The sequence below is a fragment of the Triticum urartu genome, chromosome 1A (assembly GCF_056163025.1).
Source record: "Triticum urartu cultivar PI428250 chromosome 1A, HENAU_Tu73, whole genome shotgun sequence".
NCBI classification, from domain to species: domain Eukaryota; kingdom Viridiplantae; phylum Streptophyta; class Magnoliopsida; order Poales; family Poaceae; genus Triticum; species Triticum urartu.
Window position 1 is genome coordinate 529,406,614 of NC_141873.1, and position 26,445 is coordinate 529,433,058.

Here is a 26,445-nt window from a genome sequence, read left to right on the forward strand (position 1 = left end):
CGAATTGGGCCCAAGGCCGAGCCGCGCAGGGCACATCGCAGCGCATAGCCGTTGGGTGGTGGGAGTTTAGTCCCACCTCGCCAAGGGAGGGAGCGCCGCACCGGTTTATATACTCGGCTGCGACTCCCCTCACAAGCTCCTATCAATTGTAGGTAGTACATTGCCTAACTCTCATCCCCTCTGCCCCGTGGGGCCTACTAGCAGCAGAGATATTCTGCACCACGGGCCTGCATCCTGGCCCATGCACAGCAGGGTTCCTAGTCGTATGCAGGCCGTGGAGTATGAATTCTTTTGCTCTAGTAGGTGGGCAATTTTTTTGGCATATTGCCATTGTGTATTGATTTGATCTTGAAATCACACACTAAATTATACACATGCCCCTCCGGAATGCGGTCATTTTTTCGACCACCTCCAAATGACCTCAACTTTGGCACACATGATCTATTGCACAAACAAAGGTGGGTTTCCAAGGTTTTATATTTTTTTGAATTTTTAATTAATTTATAATGCCCTCTAGACTGACTGGTCAAAACATCGGTCTATACCTCAGGGGGGTATTGTAAAATATTCTTTTTCCAAATTTTCTTTCATAGCCATGATTGTCACATGTGGGTCACCATGTTCAAGAAAGTTTGTGTGATTTGGAGGTGGTGGGAAAAATCACATTTTTTTCAAAAACCGGCTTAAGTTGACCAAATGGCCCCTCCGGAATGCGGTCATTTTTTCGACCACCTCCAAATGACCTCAACTTTGGCACACATGATCTATTGCATAAACAAAGGTGGGTTTCCAAGGTTTTATATTTTTTTTAATTTTTTATTAATTTATAATGTCCTCTAGACTGACTGGTCAAAACATCGGTCTATACCTCAGGGGGGCATTGTAAAATATTCTTTTTCCAAATTTTCTTTCATAGCCATGATTGGCACATGTGGGTCACCATGTTCAAGAAAGTTTGTGTGATTTGGAGGTGGTGGGAAAAATCACATTTTTTCAAAAACTGGCTTAAGTTAGCCAAATGGCCCCTCCGGAATGCGGTCATTTTTTCGACCACCTCCAAATGACCTCGACTTTGGCACACATGATCTATTGCACAAAAAAAGGTGGGTTTCAAAGGTTTTATATATTTTTTTGAATTTTTTATTAATTTATAATGCCCTCTAGACTGACTGGTCAAAACATCGGTCTATACCTCGGGGGGCATTGTAAAATATTCTTTTTTCCAAATTTTCTTTCATAGCCATGATTGGCACATGTGGGTCACCATGTTCAAGAAAGTTTGTGTGATTTGGAGGTGGTGGGAAAAATCACATTTTTTCAAAAACTGGCTTAAGTTAGACCAAATGGCCCCTCCGGAATGCGGTCATTTTTTCGACCACCTCCAAATGACCTCAACTTTGGCACACATGATCTATTGCACAAACAAAGGTGGGTTTCCAAGGTTTTATATTTTTTTGAATTTTTAATTAATTTATAATGCCCTCTAGACTGACTGGTCAAAACATCGGTCTATACCTCAGGGGGGTATTGTAAAATATTCTTTTTCCAAATTTTCTTTCATAGCCATGATTGTCACATGTGGGTCACCATGTTCAAGAAAGTTTGTGTGATTTGGAGGTGGTGGGAAAAATCACATTTTTTTCAAAAACCGGCTTAAGTTGACCAAATGGCCCCTCCGGAATGCGGTCATTTTTTCGACCACCTCCAAATGACCTCAACTTTGGCACACATGATCTATTGCACAAACAAAGGTGGGTTTCCAAGGTTTTATATTTTTTTAATTTTTTATTAATTTATAATGTCCTCTAGACTGACTGGTCAAAACATCGGTCTATACCTCAGGGGGGCATTGTAAAATATTCTTTTTCCAAATTTTCTTTCATAGCCATGATTGGCACATGTGGGTCACCATGTTCAAGAAAGTTTGTGTGATCTGGAGGTGGTGGGAAAAATCACATTTTTTCAAAAACTGGCTTAAGTTAGCCAAATGGCCCCTCTGGAATGCGGTCATTTTTTCGACCACCTCCAAATGACCTCAACTTTGGCACACATGATCTCTTGCACAAACAAAGGTGGGTTTCAAAAGTTTTATATTTTTTTGAATTTTTTATTAATTTATAATGCCCTCTAGACTGACTGGTCAAAACATCGGTCTATACCTCCGAGGGGCATTGTAAAATATTCTTTTTCCAAATTTTCTTTCATAGCCATGGTTGGCACATGTGGGTCACCATGTTCAAGAAAGTTTGTGTGATTTGGAGGTGGTGGGAAAAATCACATTTTTTCAAAAACTGGCTTAAGTTAGACCAAAGGGCCCCTCCGGAATGCAGTCATTTTTTCGACCACCTCCAAATGACATCAACTTTGGCACACATGATCTATTGCACAAACAAAGGTGGGTTTCCAAGGTTTTATATTTTTTTGAATTTTTTATTAATTTATAGTGCCCTCTAGACTGACTGGTCAAAACATCGGTCTATACCTCTAGGGGGCGTTGTAAAATATTCTTTCTATATTTTTGAAATTTTTTGAATTTATAATGCCCTCTTATATTTGTTTACTTTTTAATGCCCTCTTATTTTTTTGAATTTTTTATTTAAAGCTAGGTTCCCAAGATGGCTAGGATGGCCCATGCTTTTCCTTTTGTTTATTTTTTTCCTTTTCCTTCACTTTACATAAAAATTACCTGAGCACTCCAAAAATAACATAAAAATTACATGACCCCTCAAATAATAACATACCAAAAATTCAAAAGGTATTTTTATCAAACACATCTTTTTTAATATTTATATTTTCTTTTCTTATAAATAAGTGACATTTTCAAAATTCTAATAAGTAGGGTAATATAACTTTATTACAAAATAAAGTAGATCTTATTTCAAATTCCTTTTTTTGCACACATTATTTTTAACTAGTATTACATTACTCTTCCAGATTTACATTTAATTCCTTCACACTTTGATGATGGAATATTTGCTCTCTAATTGCAACATAAGTTCAAATGATGGAACATATGATCTTTTTGCTTATTCAAATTATGCCTTCAAGGAATGTGTGAGGATGAACAATTATCAGTAACTTTACTAAACCCCATGTACTATAATTCATGACAGCCATTTTGGAACATTGCCACATTCAATAGTTGGTATAATTGGTACATGGGCACGGCATGTTGCACTTGCCCACAGCATAGACAAGTGTTGCAGCATGTCTCAAGCAACACTGAAGCGCCATTTGTGATCATTGCACCATCGAAACAACAACTAAACATGAAGGAAGCATTAACCATCAATAAAGATAAGGCCACACATATATAGATAACATTCTAATAGGTAGCAGGCAGTTCACAACAGATCCAGTTCAAACACACAATACATTACATTAATATAGCAAGTTTTCTAGCAGTTCAGACCCAGATGCAGCTTTCCAAAAGTAAAACATCATCAAATATACTGATGATGAGTACGGCTTCCAGCTTCCGATGATCAGCATGATGTACGACTAGAGGTCAGGGTTTCTCAGGACCTTCAGGAGGGCAGAATGCTGACCAATGATCCTGTAGTCATGACTGGAGATCGATGTAGCCCGGCAATGTTCCATCAGATGCTCCAATAACCCATACCTCGGCTTGGGCTTGCTGCAGTAGGGGCACCGGTACTTTTCATTCCTCCAGTTGTAGTACTTAGCAGGTCCTTGGGCCCTGATCTTCAACACCTCCTTCTCTTCAAAGGACTCGACATTCCCCTCGACCACATCATCTCCAGATTCATACTGCACACATTAATGACTGACATTAATACATTATGCATTCAAAAACTATAAACACATAATACTAACTCAATGCAGAAATAACATTTCAACTAGGCCTTACCTCGTACGGCTCATCTTCATCAGACTCATATGGGTAGAACCCAGTCTTGTCCCACTTCCTCTTGTTGCCAAGAAGATCCTCCTCCTGCTATATTGTCAAACAAGCACATCAATTACAATGAATTGAATTGCAGTTCACAGAATGTCATTACAAACAAAATTGTGAATGTGAACCAGATTGGTATGTTGCAAGTGACCAAATGCTTTCCTTATAAATACAGAATCTAAGCAATCAATCAACAGACAAATGATGTCCTTCATAAATGCTAATGAAAATGCAAGCTGGATTCTTGACATTCCCTGGATTAACCCAACACTTTTCTTTTGAGGGAATTCCCCCCCCCCACACACACACACTACTTAATGGAAACATATAGTATATTTTGTTGCTAGGATCATGCCTTGGAATGTTTACTTCACACTTTACATATAGTATATACTAATTACAGAAGCCAACTACAAATTTTAATATGCACAAATTACTGTTTTTGGGATAATGCAGCAAAGCTCCTACACATATTAACATAATGCAGTAGTTAATTAGGTACAACTTCAACTATAAATGCATACATCTCCAATAAACATCTAAAATTTCATTACTTACCTAAACAACAACAAATTATACTATAGATGAATCTTGTATCATCTAAATCAATTCATTGGCACATCTTAATTAATGCATTCCAAATCAAATATGTTTCCATCCAGTATCATTGAACCACACATCAAATCAAATAATCATAAATGTCAGCAGCATTGAACTACAGATATAATAATCATATGACATCTATCTGACCTTAAATTCCCCCTTAAATAAGGTATTCATCCTCATACTAATTGAATTCTAACAAGCAAAAATTCAATTACTAATCTAATAAGCATCAGAAAAACCCCAAGATGCTTTTATCTCTGAAGCAACGGCATTGCAGAGGATGTTCAATGTTGTCAATATCTCTGAAGCAACGACAAAATTCCACTACTAACCCAAAGTAAATAAGCATAGACTGCCCCTTCCCCTCGACCACGCTTCCCCTCTCCTTCAGAAGCCCCAATCCAGCACAAAAAATCCAGCCCTTGAGAAGCTCTTTTTGATTAACATGACAACACCCAGTACATGAGCACATCCTTCACTATATTTACAACCAAACTAATGCACCATCTAATCACCTCACGTAGACAATTTCCAAAAACACAAGGCCATGCACAACCCATCTCATAGCCTCTGCCTGACAGGCATCAATCAAGCATCAAATAACTGCAACTATGACAACATGCATCAATCAAGCATCTAAGAATTGCAACTATGACAGCCATAATCCCTAGAACTAAGCATCCATTTAATTAATCATCAAGCCAAAGAACTAAAGCAGGCACCAACCCAAACCAATACAGAAGTATATATTTGACTCCAAACACCTAAAGAATTGCAAAAATTCCACTACTAATCTAATAAGCATCTGAAAAAACCCCATCCCTCAATCTGGCTACTTCTAACCTAATCTAATAATCATATGTGGTCCACCATTCTTGCGCGAATCAAATAGAGAAAAACCCTAATGCAGAGAAAACCCTACCTCCAACAAATTTAACCAAACAAAGTTCTGGCCACAAACCCTACAATCTAAAAACTACCAACTAAAAGTTAGCCGCAGATACCTTCTGCTCCGCTTCCTCCTCGCCGGAGCCGGCCTCCACCTTCTCCACCTTCTCCACCTCGTGCGCCTCGCCAAAGCCCGCCCCCACCTTCTACGCCTCGCCAGAGCCCGCCTCCACCTTCTGCGCCTCGCCGAAGTTCGCCAGAGCGGGCGCATCTGGCTAGACCGTGCCGCTGCAGCCCGTCCCCGCCTTCTCCAGATCTCCAGCGGAGGGAGCACCGCGCTGGACGCCAGCATGCCCCCTCACAAAGGTGCCCGCAGCGACCTGCCGCGCCTGCTCCACCAGATCTGTGCCCTAATCGGGGCGCTCGCCTCCTGCGTCCGCCATGGCGATGGAGAGGATGCGGTGAGGGAGACGAGGAGGTTGGAGAGGAGAGGGAGTGGGGAGTGGAGAGTGGAGAGAGGGAGACGATGCGACGGGGGGAAATGGTGGGCGATGCGGCCGGAGGTGGTTGTCGTCCACATTTATATGATGGGACAGTTTGGGCAACTACCCGTGACACGTGCTGCCCCACGCGCGAGCGGCTTCACGCGTGCACGAAAGGCCGACGTATACAAACAAATACGTATACGGATGGGCACACGTATACAGCCGGGCATACGATCTAACCGGGCCCGTATGGGCCTCCCAGGGCTCCTCGACGGCTATACGCGGGGGCAACAAAGACGATCGTGCCCCTCGTTATGAACCATTTTTGGTTCATCCTGGCCGTCGATGTGTTTTTCCACCCCGCGTTCAGCCCAGGGGGGAGCACCAGAGCAGAAACGATAAAGCCATACCTACTTGCCTATCATGCATTCTTTCTCTCTATATATACCTGACAAAGGATGTCATGCAATGAGTGACCCGTGTAGGAAAGCTAGCAAACTATGCAACATATTATTTTCTTGTATTGTGTAGGATTTTGCATCCACCCTCACCCAAGTATCATATCTTTGAGCGAAAAAGAAACTCCGGAATATGACAATATTTTGGGATGAGCGGCATTGGGAAAACAGTTCAACGTAGCTGAAGTCCTCATTGCATTATGAGAGTTTCCCTTCAGCTTATATCTGATGAATTTGGAACCTTGGCTCCATCTTCCCAATTGTGTCCATCTTCTTGCTCCTGGTTTGGTGCCGATGAGGCCCACATCAACGCGCCCTTCATCTAGTAGTTATGTTGGTGAGGGCCCTGGTTACACGCTGACAGTGGCCACGTCGAGCTCAATCTGGTCACTCCTTCATCGGCAAGTTCCTCGCATGGATGAATCAGTCAAACGAAGACGGCATATACGACTTGCTGAGTCTGACGAAATGACTGCGTGCCTGAGCCCAACCTTCTAGACCAATTTTGTCATATGTAGTGTTCGGACATTTGAATCGGATAGATTATCAATAGAAGCTAAGCTTGGCTAGTCATGAACCGATGACCTCCATCAGATCCAAGCTAGTCGGAACTCGGAAGTACTTCAACTGCAGCTCAAAATGGATGATGACAATTAGAGTGAGCCCTCTAGCTGTATCTTGTGTTGACCTGCTAGACCAAGTTTGTCGTAATTAGCATGTGTATCATACATATACTCCCTCCGTCCCAAAATAAGTGACTCAACTTTGTACTAAAGCTAGTATAAAATTGAGCCACTTATTTTGGGACGGAGGAAGTATTAAAGAAAGAATGCACACATAAGAGATGATTCTTAGCATTGTCATCCGAAGTACTATGGGAATGTTAGAACTTATAATTGGCTTGAGCGTTCTTTCATGACGGCGGCCAAGCTTCGTGACGCTGAGATCACTACTGGTATGTCTGTCAACATATCTTATTCCATATTGCATTTTTCTAATGAGGAGATTATAAATAATGCAAACCAATTATGAGTTTCGCTAGGGACTAATGATAGTGAAATCTCCAACTCTGTGAATGATCTCTTAGATTTGGAAGCGGAACATGCTTTAGAAACTATTTGAAATCTAGCAGCGGTGAAACCCATGAATGATGCTGAGATTGATGAGTTAGGGGTCAGAGTGCTCGATAATCTGTGTGCGGATCTTGCACCATCCAATCCTAAGTCTAAGGAAGAGGATGTAACCCTAGAGAATGCAGTAGTTAGACCCGCTGAGCCCGGTTATGAGGACCGGGTGGAAGATCGTAGTAAACCCAAACGCAAGTGGAAGCGGAAGATTTATCCCATTTCTGCGGTTCGTAGGAGTGCTAGGATTCGGACTACCAAAAAATTTCATGATGAATTATGAAAGGAATCTTTTGGAATAGCAGAGGTCTGAAAGACTTGGCTAAAAGAAGGTTTCTTGCTGAGGCGTCCCTGGAGCATAAATTAGATTTTATTGCTCTCTCGGAGACTCGTAGAGATAATTTTGCGCCCCAATTTCTTAACACTCTTTCGGGCGGTGTTGATTTTGATTGGCATTGCCTTCCTCCGCGAGGAAGATCGGGTGGGATCTTGCTTGGAGTGAGATGCGATTCGCTGGAAGTCCGAAATGTAGTGATGGGTGACTTCGCGGTTAAGTTTTGAGTCAGGTCTAAAGCTGATGGTTTTAACTGGGCTCTTTTGGCGGTATATGGTGCCGCACAGCCCGAGCTTAAACTGGAGTTTTTGGCGGACCTTGTTCGAATTTGTGGATCCGAGCAGCTCCCAATTTTAGTTGGGGGCGATTTCAATATTATTAGGAGGAGAGAGGAAAAAATAATGATAATTTTGACGGTAGATGGTCGTTTATGTTCAACACCATTATTGAAAGCTTGGATCTGAGAGAGATAGAGCTTTTCGGTAGAAAGTTTACCTGGGCTAATGCTATGCCAAACCCGACATATGAGAAGCTTGATCGAGTTCTCGCGAGCGTTGAGTGGGAACAGAAGTTCCCTCTCGTAACGGTTCAGACTCTCACGCGGAATCTCTGATCACACACCTTTATTCATGGACTCTGGTGAGCCAAACCACGTGGGAAACAAAAATACCTTTTCTTTCGAGATGGCCTGGTTTGAATGAGAAGGATTCTTGGATCTGATTGCCAGGGAATGGGTTAAGGATGCAGGAGGTAGGACTTCTGTTGAGCGTTGGCAGAAAAAGATTAGGCATTTGAGAAGTTTCTTACGGGGTTGGGCTAAGCATCTTAGTGGAATTTATAAGGTTGAAAAGGAAAGGCTCCTTTCTCTTATTCAGACCCTAGACTTAAAGGCTGAATCCACGAGTTTGCAAGCCACAGAGTTTCAGTTTAAACTAGATGCGGAGATGAGGTTGAAGGAACTTCTCCGCGAAGAAGAATTGAAGTGGGCATTGCGGGCTAAGGTCTACAAAGTTGTCCAGGGGGACGCGAACACTCAATTCTTTCACTTGATTGCTAATGGTAAGCACAGAAAGAAGAGAATCTTTCAGCTTGAACAAGATGAAGGAACGATTTTAGGACAGGACAACCTGAAACTTTACATAACCGAGTACTATAAGCAGTTATTTGGACCCCCGGAGGATAGTTGTGTGTCCCTCGATGAGTCCAGGACTGAGGATGTGCCTCAACTAACTGCCACTGATAATGATATTTTGGTTGCCCCGTTCTCAGAGAAGGAGGTGTTTGATGCTATAGCACAGATGAAAAATAATAAGGCTCCCGGGCCTGATGGTTTCCCTGCTGAGTTTTACAAAAAATGTTGGCATATTATTAAGGGGGATTTGTTACCAATGTTTCATGATCTTTTCTCTAGACAACTTCAATTATTTCACTTAAATTTTGGAACAATAACACTATTCCTAAGAAAACGGATGATGTGAGAATAGAGCAGTTCAGGCCGATATGCCTTCTCAATGTTAGTTTCAAAATTTTCACCAAGGTTGGGACAAATAGGCTCACACAGATTGCGCATTCTGTGGTGCAGCATTCCCAAACTGCTTTCATGTCGGATAGAAACATCCTAGAAGGGGTGGTCGTCCTTCATGAAACGCTCCATGAAATCCATTCAAAAAAATTAGATGGAGTTGTTTTTAAGGTGGATTTCGAGAAAGCGTACGATAAAGTCAAATGGCCATTCCTCCAACAAGCATTGTGTATGAAAGGTTTTGATGAAGCCTGGCGCCGCCAGGTTGAATCGTTTACGCAAAAAGGGAGTGTTGGAATTAAAGTGAATGACGATATCGGTCATTACTTCCAGACACATAAAGGCCTGCGACAAGGGGATCCGATGTCCCCCATCCTGTTTAACATTGTGGGTGATATGTTAGCAATTATGATAGGAAGGGATAAGGAGGCTGGTCAAGTAGGTGGCTTGGTACCTCATCTTGTGGATGGAGGTGTGTCCATCCTTCAGTACGCTGATGATACAATCATCTTTATGGAGCATGACTTGGCCAAAGCGAGAAATATGAAGCTGGTGTTATGCCTTTTTGAACAATTGACCGGGTTAAAGATTAATTTCCACAAAAGCGAGTTGTTCTACTTTGGTAGAGCCAATGACGAACAAGAGGCTTATAGGCAATTGTTTGGGTGCGACTTGGGGGCTTTACCTTTCACTTACTTAGGTATACCAATCCACCACCGTAAGCTGACAAACAGAGAATGGAAGTGCATCGAGGACCGATTTGAGAAGAAACTGAGTTGCTGGAAGGGCAAGCTCATGTCATACGGAGGCCGATTAATCCTGATAAACTCGGTTCTCACGAGCATGCCTATGTTTCTCTTGTCCTTCTTCGAAGTCCCAGTTGGAGTCAGGAAAAGACTGGACTTTTATCGATCGCGATTCTTTTGGCAGGGTGATGAATTAAAAAGAAAATACCGTCTGGCTAAATGGGATATCATCTGTAGACCAAAAGACCAAGGAGGTCTTGGTATTGAGAATCTTGAAGTCAAGAACAGATGCCTTCTCAGTAAATGGCTATGGAAGTTATCGAGTAAGACTGATGCCACTTGGGCGCAAATCCTACGTAGCAAGTATCTTCAAACCAAAACTTTGTCTCAGGTGACAGTAAGGCCGACTGACTCGCCTTTCTGGAAAGGGCTTACGAAAGTCAAACAATCCCTGTTTAATAGGACAAAGTTTATTATTGGTAACGGTGCTCGTAAGCGATTCTGGGAGGATACTTGGCTCGGAGAGACACCCTTAGCCATTCAATACCCCCCCTTAATATTCAATTCATAAGGGCGCTAGCGGGCAATCGTTGGGAAGAATGGCTCCGTCTAGTAAGTAGACTGATGGAGGTTCAGCTTTCTCAACAACCCAATGAATTACGCTGGAAGCTTACTAGGTCTGGAGTATTTACAGTTAAATCAATGTATATTGATGTTATCAATTCGAGCTTCATTCCTAGATCCAAACATGTTTGGGCTGTCAAAGTTCCTTTGAAAATAAAAGTGTTTATGTGGTTTCTCCATAAACAAGTAATTTTAACCAAGGACAACTTGACAAAGCGTAATTGGACATGTCCTACTAGGTATAGTTTCTGTGATCGGGATGAGACGATCAAACACCTTTTTCTTGATTGCCTGCTAGCCAAAGTTCTATGGCGGGCGATCCATATTGATTTCAATACCACTCCATTGAATTCTATCAACACATTATTTGGGACGTGGCTTAACGGGATAGAGCCCGACTTAGCGAGACATATTCGCGTAGGAGTCTGCGCCTTGCTGTGGGCCATCTGGAATTGCAGAAATGATTTGGTTTTTAATAGGACAACGCATTCATTTTTTGCAGGTTATTTTCCGAGCCACGGCGTTGATTCGTTCATGGTCGCTACTCACTCCGACGGAGGCCAGGGCGCATTTGGTTACTAGATCTATCCGCTGGGAGATGGTAGCTCGGAATATCTTCAACCGGTTTGGATGACGGTCATATAATAGGATAGGCAATTAGTTTACCTATCTTTCTTTTTTGCCAGCCGGTTGTGGCGTCCTTTGTTCTGGCTAGTTTGTATTCTAGCTCTTCTGGCTCTGCGTGAGCTCCCTTTTTGTCTTTTGGAGACTTTTAGGCTTTTAGACCTGTTTGGAATCTATTTATTTGCTTAATAAGAGGGCCGTATGCATCGTTCTGATGCAGAGGCCAGGGAATCCCTCCTTTTCGGAAAAAAAATTGGCTTGAGCGTAATAGCACAATCTGCCAATAGAGGAACCAAACTGCAATGTTTTGTCACCAAATTGTACTGTAACAAGAACAACAATTCCCCTTATTCAGCAAGTGTTGAGCAAACACCTATTCGGAGTTTCGGACACATCAGAGACTAGGAATGCGAAGCTGCAGAGGGAGACTGACCTCCCATTTGTGTCCTGATCAGAGTCTGGAAGCGAAGTGCCTGCACACATCGGCGAACATGGATATCCAAATGGAAGTGTACACGACGTTGTCCCACTTATTGGCGGCAAGCTCGCTGACGAGCTTGAGGGCCTCGGTGGTCGTCTCAAGCAAGCCGACGCAGACGATGTTTAGTTTTATTGTTGTTACAACCGTCAGTTCATATCTAGGCTCTCAGATGAGTACCTCCATTTGACCAAAATGGGGGTCCTCACCGGTGGTGGATGGATGATACTGTGACGACATCTGACCTCTCCGAAGTAGAGGTCATCTTCTTCTAATGGATGCATGTCTCCACATCTAATACACATTTTTTCCTCTACATTGGTCATTTCTTGCTTCGGTGGTTGAGTGAAACATCATTTTCAAGTTGTGTGCGTCTTTTTGTTTGTTCTTGTATGTGGTTTTTGCACGCTTATTTCTTGAGATATGTTCCCTGTTTATGCATGGTCAAGTCATTTGTGGTTTTATCAGTTTAAGAGCATCTCTACCAGATCCTGCAAAAGCTAATCTGTCATGGAATGGATTGTTCTTAGTAAAACAAAACAATGATGTGCCACACCACTTCCCACTTGACCTCGTCGTTCTCACCCAACCCGATGCCGCCGCCGCTCGCCTCGCCTCCGGCTGTTCCCGGTCTGATGCCCCCAGGAATGCACATCCCCCACTCGCCGCACCGCGGGGCGCCAGTCCGGCAGCTAATTAGGTGCCCCAAGCACCTAAAAGACAACACCAATGCAAAAACATCACCGGGAGATCTCTGTCGCCAACAGCGGTCGCCGCTCGCTCTGTCGCCATCACTTGAACGTCCTTGGCCTAGCAGACCAGCAAACAGGAGCATCGGCCTCCGACCAAGGCAACGGACATCATGATGGTGCCGGTAAAGAAGAAGATGTCGCTCGCACTGACGCCTTCCCCTCGGCCTCGTGCAGTCGCGCCACCACCCACTCGACCTCCGAGGGCCGAAGAGGAGCTGGATTCGGACAAGACAAGGAGTGAGGCCGACACGCTCGACGAAATGCCCACAAGGTCTTTTTCGCAATTTCTCATGATGCATGATGCATGTGATCCTAATTGATAGGTTTTCCTTTGCTATTGCAGTGAGCGATTGAGTGATGATCCAGACGTTTTCATGGAATAATTGAATGCAAGCCACACACTCGGCCTTGAGGACATTGCCATGTCCATGCCACATAGTCAAGAAATGATGAGAAAATCAAACACTCGATGACATTGCCATGTTCATTCAGTGCCTTTTAGCACAAATTATGATCACCTTTTAGTTGCTTGTTGGATTGGATGACGTTTACTTGTCCTCTTAGTTGAATTATGATGTGGTGCATTTGAATTGTTTATGTTTGTATTGAAATGTGGTGCATTTGTTTGAACTGTTTGCGCAAGCATTTCAATGAATTGGCAAAAAGAAAAGTTTGGGATATGGTAGGTGATGGAAAGTTTAATCCCTAAAAGATAGCTTTTTATTGGATGGGGCGGGTTAAATTATAGAGGATATGCTAGCGATGCTATGGTGTCGGTTGTAATGCCTTTTTAAATAATGATGAACATTAGGAGCCACCGAGATGGGGCGTTACTATAGGTGTGACGATTTTTAGAATTTCTCTTGAACCTGAAGTTGTATTATCTCTGAGACTATGTATGACTTCTTCTTCCACAATACTTTGTCTTTTATAGTGGAGAACATGACATTGTTTAGTGCACTTGTGTTCAGTCTACGATGCTATTGTTTAGTGAATAATATAGCACTCGCAACAAGGTGTGAGCCATCCTTCATTTTTATCATCATTGTATATTGTACTTTTTACCCTTTTGAAGTAACCATGGTGCATATAAATCTATCAATCCACCAAAGTCACTTCTCTTGATGTACCTTACCAGGACAATTAAGATCAACAAATATCTAATGCAGATAATTTTCATCCGGTGAATAAAGTCATACCTACCTGTCTGACAAATCATGCACTATTTCTCTCTACATATGCCAGATGAAGGATGTCATGCAATGCAAGGAATAGCCCATGTTGTGAAGCTACCCAAGATGCAGCATATTATTCTCTTGTATTGGATTTTGCATCCACCCTCATGAAAGTATCACATCTTTGAGCGGAAAGGCAACTCCTGAATATGATAATACCTTCGGGATGTGAGACATTGGGAAAACAATTCAATCTAGTTGACCTCTTTAGAGTACAATACTTGGGCTTAAATCTAGTGAGTGTGAGTCATTTGGTCCATCTTTCCAATTGTGTCTATCTTCTTTTCCCCGATTCGTGATCGAAGAGTACACCCCACTCCTCCATCTGGTGGCTTTGCTGATTGGTGGCGGGCCACAAGCTAACAACGGACACATCGAGCTCCATTTGGTGACCCTTTCCTTGGTGTGCGCCTAGCATGGGCTAACTAGTTGAAGGAGAAAAGCGGGTGCAAGTTGCTTGGTCTACCAAGGCGGTTGCTTGCCTGAGCCCAAGACCACCCATGAGAATGGCCACCACCGAGCAAACATTTGATATTAATCTTTACCAGTGGATATTGAGGTCGTCTTGCTAAGCTCCTCCTTTTCTCATTTCAGTTCTTGCCTTTTTCATCTTCCGTAAAAGCAACTTCAACGGGCTGATCCAAACGGACGATGCATTTATTCGTTTTTTGTCCGTTTGAGTCGGTACCCAACGCACCGACCTAAACGGACAAAAAACGGATAAATGCGCCGTCCGTTTGGATCGGCCCGGCGTCCATCCAGTTTTGCATTTGTGTCGGCATTGCGCCCAACACGCGGAGCCATTTCATATCCGCATTCAACTTACAAAAAAGGCCTGCGGCTTATCATGCCAGCGGCCATGTCTCATGCCGACACCATGCCAGTGCTGGCATACAATGCCGACTTCAGAAAATATCACCACAGTTCATGCTAGCACACTCGCCAGCCGGCCGGCACACAAAGGGGTGGGACTTGAGTTCGACCACGCCGTGGTCATGCCAGCACACCTGCCGACATAAAAAAAGATGGCGCTCGCCGCCATAGATCACTCGTCGTCGGACTTGAGCATGTCGGTCTGCATCTTCTCGAATCACGGCCTCTTCCTTGGCAACACGATGTTGAGATCCACCTTCATGATCTCCACCCCGGTCATCATGCTCGCGAGAGCCACTTCTTTCGTCTTGGTCTTGACGTTGGCGGCCTCGATCTCTAGCATCTTGGCTTGCTTCTCCGCCTCTAGCTGGAACATCTTGGCTTGCTTGTCGGCGTCCAGCTCAAGCCTCCTCCTTTGGATCTCCATGAAAGCGTCCATTTGCTCCGCCTTGAAACATCGGCGCTCCTCCTTCCTTGAGTACTTCTTATTTATCATGCCGACCACGCTTGCGGTCAAGGCGTTGGTGGCCGCATCTCGCTTGTCCTCCTTGGACTTGGTCTTCCCCCGCGGTCGTGCCGGTTCGCCCTCCCCAATATCCTCCACGGCTTTCTTCCCCCCACGCAACTTGAGTGCGGCATATTGCGCCTTGAACTTCTCCTTGTCCTTGATGACCCGATAGCAATGGGAGGGGTTGAAGCACTTGCCATTGTGTTGAACCTTGAATGCCTCCAAAGCTTGAAATGCCTACAAAATGTTTCCATGCAAGCATATGGGCAAGTGATATGCAAATGAACACGCAAAGGATGAACTTGATGACACAAAAGAGGGCGGCTTGCTAGCATACCATGTCTTGCATGCCGATGCCGCTCACGGGGCGGGCCTTGACGCTCTCAAGAGTAGCGCAAAACTTGTTGCACTCTTGTTGGATCGCCCTCCACCGCTTGGAAATGGAGACCCACCCACGAGTGCTCACAAATTGGTAAGGCAGAAACTTTTTGCGCTCATGAAACTCTCGGTGAACACGAATCCAAAAGGTTGAATGCTTTTGCTCGGTGCCCGTCTTGGGGTCTTGTCCAATGTCTCGCCAACACTCGCAAAGAAGATTGTCCTCGGCCGCCGTGTACACCTTCGTGTGCTTGCTCTTGCGCTTCGCCTTAGGACCGGTGGCTTGATTTGCGAGCTCGTCCTCGAACAAAGGCTCCACTTCGATGTCGCACTTGTCCTCTTCCTCTAGCCCGTAGTCGTCCGGGAACACCTGGTCGAGGGGGAAGCCGTCCAGGTCGATGCCGAACTGAACACGCATGAAGGCCGCGCGCCTGATCGGGATCATAGCCAGCGGCCGGCGTGAATGCCCCGCGGCCGTCCTGGCTTTGTGTCTCGTCGGGATCGTAGCCAGCGGCCGGCGCACCGCCCTCGAGGATGAGGTTCTGCATGTAGTCCTCGTCGATGGCGAACAGCATTTCCTTGAACAGGTTGCGGGCGCCCGGGAGCACGGCGGCCGGCGTCTGCCGCGCACGTTTCCTCGCGCCGCCGGATGACGAGCCACCGGCCACCGGGGTGGCGTTGAGGTCGATGGGCGCGAGCGCGGGCGTGGAGGCGCGACCACGCTCACGTCGGGCGAGCACTCCCTGGAGAGGCGGGAGGCCTGCAGGTAGACGCGTAAGCCGAGGATCAGGTTGCAAGCCGACGCGCGGGGTGAGTCGGGCAGCACCATCCAAGGAAACGCCGACGAGCCGGTGCTGGCCGCGGCGACGGTGGCTTGGACGAGGTCGTGCTGGCTAGGGTTTAACCCTAGCATGTAGAGCGCCTCCCTCGTTGCCGCCGCGACGCGGGGGTTGGTGACCTCCTGCTGCGCGGCGGCGACGACGGCGGCCTGCGTGGCAGCCTCATCCCTCGCGTCTGTGGCGTGCCTCCGGCCCTTCCTCTTGGCCGACTCCCTTACCCGCTGTTCGGGCGTTAGCGCCTTTTTTGGCTTGGTCGCGGCGGCGGTCTTGCGCAGGGTACGAGGCTTGCCTTTCCCGGAGGGGGCGGCAGCGCCGGACGAGGCGAGGGAGGCGAGGCCGGTGGCGGTGTCGAGGTCGATGGCATCGTCCATGGCTGGTTGGGGCGGGAGCGCGCGCGGGCGGGAGTGTTTTGGGAAAAAGAGGGGAAATGGTGGTGGCTGCCACCGACCGGCGGGCCCGGGGAGAGGAGTAGGCGCGCGCGTCCATCTCGTGTCCGCGCCAACGTAAATCCGGCTTAAAATTGGGCCGGGAATGAGTCGCCATGCGGACGCCAAGCGGACACGCGTCCGTTTGGGTCGGCGCGTTGGGCCACCTTTTCTGTCCGCGCCAACCCAAACGAACAGCGGCGGACGAAATGGGTCGCCCCATTAGAGTTGCTCTAAGGGCCTTTAGTCCTTTGATTAAATGCTATACGCGAAGTTGAATAAATGTTCATTTGCTCCGTGCGTGCTGATCTGCCTGTTTTGAGATTATAACGTTTCGGTTTGGATAGAATCTTAGGAGTATTTGGATGTGGTAGGTCGCTTAAGCTAACCCTGATTTGAATCCATATCCTCCTACCCCAAACATGGTTCCAATAGGCAAATATCAAAAGAACAAAATGAATTCAGTCATATGTCGATTTTGCAAATGAGATTCTCACTCCAGCAACAACAAAATAATCAGTCCGACAACCACGCACAAGCATTCTATTTATTTCATACTTCCAATGCAAGAAAAGCACAACGTCTGCAGAAGTTTTTTTTCGAAAAGGGGGTTCGCCCCGGCCTCTGCATCAGAACGATGCATACGGCCCTCTTATTAAAACAAATAAAGAGGTTCCAACAAGGTTTTAAAAGTCTCGAACTGTAAAGAAAGGCTCACACAGAGCCATAAAGGCTAGAACGACAAACTAGCCAAAAAAAGGAACGCCACAACCGGCTGGCTAAAGACAGATAGGTAAACTAATTGTCTATCCTATTACATGACCGCCATCCAAACCGATCGAAGATATCCCGAGCTACCATCTCCCAATGGATAGATCCAATAACCAAATGCTTCCTGGCCTCCATCGGAGTGAGTAGCAACCACGAACGGATCAATGCCGTGGCCCGGAAGATAACCTGCAAAAAATGAATGCATGATGTTCTGTTAAAAACTAAATCATTTCTGCAATTCCATATAGTCCACAGCAACGCGCATAATCCCACACGAATATCTCGCTAAGTCAGGCTCAATCCCATTAAGCCACACCCCAAATAACGTGTTAACAGTATGCGGTGGCGTAATATTGAAAGCAATGTGTACTGTCCGCTAAAGAACTTTGGCTAGCGGACAATCAAGAAAAAGGTGCTTAATCGTCTCATCCCGATCACAGAAGCTACACCTAGTAGATCCTGTCCAATTACGCTTAGTCAGGTTGTTCTTGGTTAATATAACTTGTTTATGGACAAACCACATAAACACTTTTATCTTCAAAGGTACTTTGACAGCCCAAACGTGCTTAGAGGTAGGAATGAAGCTCGAGTTGATGACATCAATATACATTGATTTAACTGTGAATACTCCAGACCTAGTAAGCTTCCAGCGTAATTCGTCGGGTTGTTGGGAAAGCTGAACCTCCACTAGTCTCCTAACTAGATGGAGCCATTCTTCCCAACGATTGCCCGCTAGTGACCGTCGAAATTGAATATTAAGGGGGATAGATTGAAATATCGTTGCAACGAACACCTCACGACGTTGAACAATCCGATATAAAGACGGGTATTGAATGGCCAAGGGTGTCTCTCCGAGCCAAGTATCCTCCCAGAAACGTATACTAGCACCGTTGCCAATAATAAACTTTGTCCTATTAAACAAGGATTGTTTGACTTTCATCAGTCCTCTCCAGAAAGGCGAATCGCTCGGCCTAACTGTCACCTGGGACAAAGTTTTGGTCTGAAGGTACTTGCTACGAAGTATTTGCGCCCACGTGGCCTCAGTCTCATGGGCTAACTTCCACAACCACTTACTAAGAAGGCATTTGTTCTTAACTTTGAGATTCTCGATCCCAAGACCCCCTTGGTCTTTCGGTCTACAGATGACATCCCATTTAGCTAGCCGGTATTTTCTTTTTAGTTCATCACCCTGCCAAAAGAAACGCGAGCGATAAAAGTCCAGTCTTTTCCTAACTCCAACTGGGACTTCAAAGAACGATAAGAGAAACATAGGCATACTCGTGAGCACCGAATTAATCAATATCAATCGGCCTCCGTATGACATGATCTTGTCCTTCCAGCAACTCAGTTTCTTTTCAAATCGGTCTTCGATGCATTTCCATTCTCTGTTCGTGAGCTTACGGTGGCGAATTGGTATACCTAGGTAAGAAAAAGGTAACGCTCCCAAATCACACCCAAACAATTGCCTATAAGCCTCTTGGTCATAATTGGCTCTACCAAAGCAAAACAACTCACTCTTGTGAAAGTTAATCTTGAGGCCGGTCAATTGTTCGAAAAGACATAGCACCAGCTTCATATTTCTCGCCTTGGCCAAATCATACTCCATAAAGATGATAGTATCATCAGCGTACTGAAGGATGGACACACCTCCATCGACAAGATGAGGTACCAAGCCACCTACTTGGCCATTCTCCTTAGCACTTCCTATCAAAATTGCTAACATGTCAACCACAATGTTAAACAGGATAGGGGACATCGGATCTCCTTGTCTTAGGCCTTTATGTGTCTGGAAATAGTGTCCAATATCATCATTCACCTTAATTCCAACACTTCCTTTTTGCATAAACGATTCAACCTGGTGGCGCCAGGCTTCATCGAAACCTTTCATACGCAATGCCTGCTGGAGAAATGGCCATTTAACTTTATCATACGCTTTCTCGAAATCCGCCTTAAAGATAACTCCATCTAATTTTTTTGAATGGATTTCATGGAGCGTTTCATGAAGGACAACCACCCCTTCAAGGATGTTTCTGTCCGACATGAAAGCAGTTTTGGACTGTTGCACCACAGAATGCGCAATCTGTGTGAGCCTATTAGTCCCGACCTTGGTGAAAATTTTGAAACTCACATTGAGAAGGCAGATTGGCCTGAACTGCTCAATTCTCACAGCATCCGTTTTCTTAGGAAGCAATGTGATTGTTCCAAAATTCAAGTGAAATAAATGAAGCTATCCAGAGAACAGATCATGAAACATATGTAACAAATCCCCCTTAATAATGTGCCAACACTTTTTGTAGAACTCTACCGGAAAACCATCCGGTCCGGGAGCCTTGTTGTTCTTCATCTGTGCAATAGCCTCAAACACCTCCTTCTTAGAGAACGGGGCAACCAAAATATCATTATCAGTAGCCGAAAGTTGAGGCACATCCTCAATCCTAGCCTCGTCGAGGGACACACAACTGTCCTCCAGAGGTCCAAATAACTGCTTATAATACTCGGTTATATAAGTTTTTAGGTTGTCCTGTCCTAAAATAGTTCCTTCATCTTGCTCAAGCTGAAAGATTCTCTTCTTTCTATGCTTACCATTAGCAATCAGGTGAAAGAATTGAGTATTCGCGTCCCCCTGGACAACTTTGCGGACCTTAGCCTGCAATTCCCACTTCAATTCTTCTTCGCGGAGCAGTTCTTTCAACCTCTTCTCCGCCTCAATTTTAACTTGATGCTCTGCTGGCTGCAACACCGTTGATTCGGCCTTTAAGTCAAGTGTCTGAATCAGAGAAATGAGCATGTCCTTTTCAATCTTATACACTCCACTAAGATGCTTAGCTCACCCCCGTAAGAAACTTCTCAAGTACCTAATTTTATTCTGCTAATGCTCGACCGAAGTCCTCCCTCCTGAACCCTTAGCCCATTCCCTGGCAATCAGGTCCAAGAAACCTTCACGTTCAAACCAGGCCATCTCGAAAGAAAAGGTATTTTTGTTTCCAACGTGGCTCGGCTCCCCTGAGTCGACGAACAATGGAGTGTGATCGGAAATTCCACGCGAGAGGGCTTGTACCGTTACAAGAGGGTACTTCTGTTCCCACTCAACGCTCGCGAGAACTCGATCAAGCTTTTCATATGTTGGATTTGGCAAAGCATTAGCCCAGGTGAACTTTCTACCAGAAAGCTCGATCTCCCTCAGATCCAAGCTTTCAATAATAGTATTGAACATAAACAACCACCTACCATCAAAATTATCATTATTCTTCTCTTCTCTCCTCCTAATGATATTGAAGTCACCTCCAACTAAAATTGGAAGCTGCTCAGATCCACAGATTCGAACAAGGTCCGCTAAAAACTCCGGTTTAAGCTCGGGCTGTGCGGCACCATATACCGCCACCAAATCCCAGTTAAAACCATCGGCTTTAGACCTGACTCGAAACTTAACCGCGAAGTCTCCCATCACTACACTTCGGACTTCTAACGAATCACATCTCACACCAAGCAAGATCCCACCGGATCTTCCTCTCGGAGGAAGGCAATGCCAATCAAACTCAACACCTCCCACCAGAGAGGCAAGAAACTGAGGCGCAAAGTTGTCACGACCAGTTTCCGAAAGAGCAACAAAATCTAACCGATGCTCCAAGGATGCCTCAGCAAGGAACCTTCTTTTAGCCAAGTCTTTCAGACCTCTGCTATTCCAGAATATTCCTTTCATACTTCATCATGAAATTTTTTGGCAGTCCAAATCCTAGCACTCCTACGAACCGCAGAATCGGGATAAATCTTCCGTTTCCACTTGCGCTTAGGTTTATTAGGTTCTTCCACCCGGTCCTCATAACCGGGCTCCGAGGCACTATCTACTGCATAGTTAAGAGGAGCATCATCCTCCTCACACTCATGGTCGGATGGTGCTAGATCCGCACACATATTATCAAGCACTCGGACCCCCAACGCCTCAATCTCATCATCATTCATGGGTTTTACCGCAGCTAGATTACGAATAGTCTCTAAAGCCCGTTCCTCCTCCAAATCTAAAAGATCATTTACCAACTTGGAAATTTCACTATCATTAGTCCCTAGCGAAACTCCTATTTGGTTTGCATTATTAATAATTTCCTCCTCAAAAAAATGCAATAAATAATTGGAAATATTGACAGACATACCAGTAGTAATCTCAGCATCACGAAGCTTGGCCGCCCTCATAGCGCACCTCAGCTGCATGTCATCAACCTCCGGGTTGTCCTGGAGCCGAGAACTCATCCGAATCCCCGCCGAGACCGGATCATGGATGCCACCAAACGAAATCACCTCCTCCCACGTAAAGCCTCGCGCTGAAGAGTCACCCAAACATGCCTGATGAGGCGACGGAGGGCTCACATGCCCCACAGATAGGCCGCCGGGGGAGGGAAGCACGGGCGCCGCCGGCCCAGACTCACCTCCCGCCCGGACTGTGTGACCTGAGGTCGACGATGGCCTGACTGGCGAAGGAGGAGGAGGAGTGGAGGCCACCTACCCCAGACCCGTCCCCGGCCTCACCGGAGAGGCGGCCACAGAAGCCGCCACCGTAGGAGAAAGGGTCGGGTCCACCTGACCCATGCGGTCTCCCCCACGGCCGACCATCGCCGGCATCACCGGCGTCGCCGGCGCCAGGCTGAGAGAAGGAGCGGCCGGGGCCACCTGCCCCGGACTCCCCTCCCTAGGCCCAACCTTCGAGACCAACGTCGTTTCCCGGCTCGAGACCACTGGGTGGTGGGGGAAAGCGGAACCACCTGAGGCTCCACCTCCCTAACCCCTCCCAAGGTCGTCACCGAGAGTGTACCCAACAAGCCATCCGCCACAGGACCAGTCACAACATCAAGCTCCAGCGGCGGAAGCATACCCTCAAAGCTATCATCAGAATCCACCCTGTCACTCCAAAGCCTGGGGGGGCGACGCTGGCTCGAAGGACCCAAACCGCAACGTACTCATCGGTACTGACGGAATCGGGGCTGGCTCTACTCCGGATCCATCCCCGGGCAACTAAGCAATCGGACCCGAACCATTGGTCCTCTCACGTCCCGCCTCATCAGTCGGGTCCCCACTAGCACCGGCGTCACCATCCCCATCGTGTATATCCATATCAGTCCCATTATCCGCGTCGGCAAACAGCTCAGAATCCTCAAACTCAATCTCAAGCGGAAACACCTCTCCCCTATAAAACCAGTTGACCACATCCGGGACGAACTCGATGTCCAGAACACCCACTAAGAGCCGGGCCACCCCATGGGCGCGGGTGAATGCCATATCCACTTTCTTAGTCTTTCCAACCATCATACCCAGACTAGCCACCACTCGAGCATCTGTCAAAGACCCAGATGGGGCCCCTGAAAACCGCAGCCACACCTGAGTGAGCGGTTTTCCCTTAGGCTCCACCTTCTTCCACTCGTGAAATTCCAGAATGCATTTAGTACCAGGGACTTTGCACAACCCAAAACTCAGCAATTTCTGCAAATTGTCCACCGTTGGGAAATCAACCCTAAACACATTGTCCTCAATCTGGACCAGCTCTCACTGAAAATCACCTGGAGCCAGTTCCTGAAGTCTCTGCACAATTTGAGCCTCAGACACCAGTTCGCAGGTAGCTTTCACAATTCCAGTAGTCAAGCTCTGAGTCTCAACTGGAATCTCTCTCGCCGCCGGAGACTCAAAGAACGTGAGCTCAGCACAATATACTCCATACATCGTGAGAGCAGGAGCCTGGTCACGCAGAACCGGGCAGTCTCCCATAGTATGAGCTGTCTTACCACACGAGCCACATAGTTCCGCCATGCACTCAGCAATAAAGTGTCCCTTCTCGCCACAACGATAACAAAGCATATTTTCCTTCTTACGCGCCCATTTGGACGCCTTCTCAGCCTTAGCTCTGTCCCTTGCCTCAGCATCAACTCCAATCACAGGAGCCTCCATGTTGGCCAAAGCCGTCACTACCTCCATCGCCTGGCTAGGCAAATCGGTCGACCGCACGGGATCAACTGCCATATCCGAAGCCTGATGGTCACCCATGAACGGTGGCGGAGGAGGTCTACGGTACCGACCACGTCCACCGCCACGGCCACCACGATGCCCATGGTAGCCACCTCTCTGCCGGTAGTTCGGGCCAGAAGCACCCTCGACAAAACCACCCGCCGGACCAAGGAATGGTCTCTTATCAGAACCATCACTCTGCCATGCATAGCCGCGTCCACCTCCCGTAGACGACGAACCACGGTGCTGGCCATCTCCGTACGCATCAAAACCATCGTCCCCCCACTGTCCTCGGGGCGTCCCATCATTCACTCCATCACCCGCGTTCAGCTGCGCCTGCGTTGGGCCCGAATGTTGTTGCGCCGGCCTCGCGACGTAGTGAGGCGGCGGCGCGGCACGGGGCAACGGTGGCGCAACACCCCGCCCCACAGCCGCAGGCACCGGAGGTCTCGGGGGAAGGGTACCGCTTCCCGTAACCGCATGAACCGGCACGGGCGGCCGCAATCCACCACGACCGACAGCCGGCATCACCCCGGTCGGCAACGCCAGACGCGATCCGTGCGGGACTCCTCGAGCATCATTCCCCGGGCCCTGAAGCGGCGGTCGGGCACCAAGGCTACCACCCCGACCCGAGGCAGGAGCAAGGACCGGAGCCGGCGGGCGGAGACCGAGTGCTCCAGCACCACGGCCAACGGCCAACGAGTTTGCACCGGCCGGTGCCACACCCTGACCCGCCGCCTGCATTCCACGGCTGGCCCCAGGGGCAATGGCACCATGGCCGTTTCCCACGACCAGCGGCGGCACCACCGCTCCATGGCCGCCACCAGAGACAGGCGGCGGCATACCTCCTGCGCGGCCCGACCCAGCCGGCTCAGCCGAGCTCTTCCCCGCCACCCCACGACCCGCCATGGGTTGTAGCGGAGGGATACGACGGGCGCGACCACCACGATCCACGCGACGAAGAGGAAGCCGGTGACAGAAAACCCTACGGCGCGTGATGGAACGAGAGGGATCAGATTGATCGATGCATGCACCTCGCACGTAGTCGATCGAACCATCCAAAGAACCCTCAGCTTCCAGTCCAACCGCGACCGGCCCAACTGCCGCCTCTTTGCACTGGGCCTCATACCCAGCCGAAGATGGCCCAGTATCCACCGGTGACCCAGCAGCGCCAATCAGGGCTTTCAAACGCGCCGCCCTAGCGGCCGCGATCCCGAGCGAAGCCGCCGACGCCGCCTGCTGCTGGCCGGCCGCCACACGGCCTCCCTTCTTTCTCCTGACCACAACCGTCCACGCCTCCGGTCTAACCAAATCAAACACAGTAAGCTTAGGGAGACTCACCGTGGGGAGAGGGCCCTTCCACGGCTGATGGGCAGTCGCCGCTGTCCTCCGATGCACGACACGCCGGAGCAGCTCCATCTTCTCTCCGGGACGCAAACCGTTCCTCGCTGGATCCTCGAGAGGGACGACCGCCTCCACAATCTCGGCCACCTCATCCTCTTCATAGCCGGAACCAAAAGCTTCACAGACCACATCAGATGGAGTCGGTGAGCAGGCCGTCGAGTCACCGGAGCGCCCACCATCTTCATCCTCGTCCCCACTGTCGTCGTCCGCAAGCACCCAGAAGCGCCCGCCCACCCTCCGGCGATCATCGGGGGCACGCACACTGGCCGGCTTTGAAGAGCCCGGCGCCATCTCTCGATCCATACTTGTTGTGTTCGTCAAATCAACCATGTCCACCGCCGTGATCTGATCAACCTGCACACAATGCCCAACTACAACAACATAGTTATCCAAGGAAAAACGAAGCCCTACCTGGATCTGATCGTCGTCTGGTAGGTAATTGCCAGCCAACACATCGTTCTCCATATCCAGCAGCGCCATCCATCGCGATGATGGAGTGAAACGAAGACGCCCCACGATCCAAGTGTCGGGATCCATCTCGTCAGCGAAATGAACCTGCCACTGCCGCCACCGCAACAGCTCTCCTGCGATCTCACCATCCGCTGTGTCGCCAAGATCCGTCCCCGCCGCCGCCGCACGAGCAGCCCCCTCTGTCGCCGCTCGAACAGCCCCTTCACCCGACGGCGCCGCCGCACTAGAGGAAGGAGAGGGAAACGACGGCGTCAGGAGAGAGGGACAACGTTTGCAGAAGTATATTACTAGTATATATTGCGTGCTTCATACAGAGCAACGATGGCTGACCAATGTACAGATGCAGAATACCAAGAGAGATTTCAGGCTCCATAGAAACTCTGCACGTAAAAAGGCGGGTTGGTTCTGAACCTTGAATAAACTGTATGCAAGAATTTTAAATCACCAGAGAAGGAAGTTGTAACTGTTCGCTTTAGTGCCACACATAGCAGGGCCAGCAGCCCAGCACACAGTTAATGAACACACAGTAGCAACTTGGAGCAGCAACAACACCTTGTGTTCTAACATGGCTTGTGAGTGTAGACATACATGACAGTGCAGTTCCCATCTTATTAGAATTATACTGCTTCATCTATTTAGTAATGTAAGCCACAAGTCAATAGTGAAAAAACAAATAGAATAATGGGCCGTTTCTGTGAAGGTCCGGTGACACTAGTGCAGAACTGGGCAATAGCACCGGTTCGTAAGGCCCTTTAGTGTCGGTTCCATAACCGGCACTAAAGTGTGGGCACTAAAGCCCCCCCCCCCTTTAGTACCGATTCAGCACGAACCGGTGCTAAAGGGAAACCACGTGGCACGAGCCAGCTCCGGGGGCCGGGAGCCCTTTAGTACCGGTTGGTAACACCAACCGGTACTAAATGTTTGTGGGTTTTTGTTTTATTTTGTATTTTTCAATTAAATTTGTGTTATCAATTTAATTTAGGATTGTTTTACGTT

At 47.4% G+C, this 26,445-nt stretch overlaps 1 protein-coding gene across 1 annotated transcript; it reads right to left on the reverse strand.

Moving 5' to 3' along the window:
- Nucleotides 1-17,613: 17,613 nt before the first annotated feature.
- LOC147992254 (uncharacterized) lies at nucleotides 17,614-25,822 on the reverse strand. The gene is made up of 3 exons (XM_087538979.1): nucleotides 25,788-25,822; nucleotides 24,916-25,672; nucleotides 17,614-17,772 (listed from the first exon to the last, which is right to left on the reverse strand). Exons 1-3 carry the CDS (start codon nucleotides 25,820-25,822, stop codon nucleotides 17,614-17,616), a joined length of 951 nt encoding a protein of 316 aa, XP_087395105.1.
- Between the last annotated feature and the right edge of the window lie 623 nt (nucleotides 25,823-26,445).

Coding starts and splice junctions, on each gene's coding strand:
- LOC147992254 (XM_087538979.1), bottom strand. CDS start 25,822: ATGGAGCCTGAAATCTCTCTTGGTATTCTGCATCT. Junction 25,673..25,787: donor TCTCTTGGTATTCTGCATCT/GTACATTGGTCA, acceptor TCCTTCCTCTAG/TGCGGCGGCGCCGTCGGGTG. Junction 17,773..24,915: donor GGAAGGGCCCTCTCCCCACG/GTGAGTCTCCCT, acceptor CATTTTTTGCAG/GTTATCTTCCGGGCCACGGC.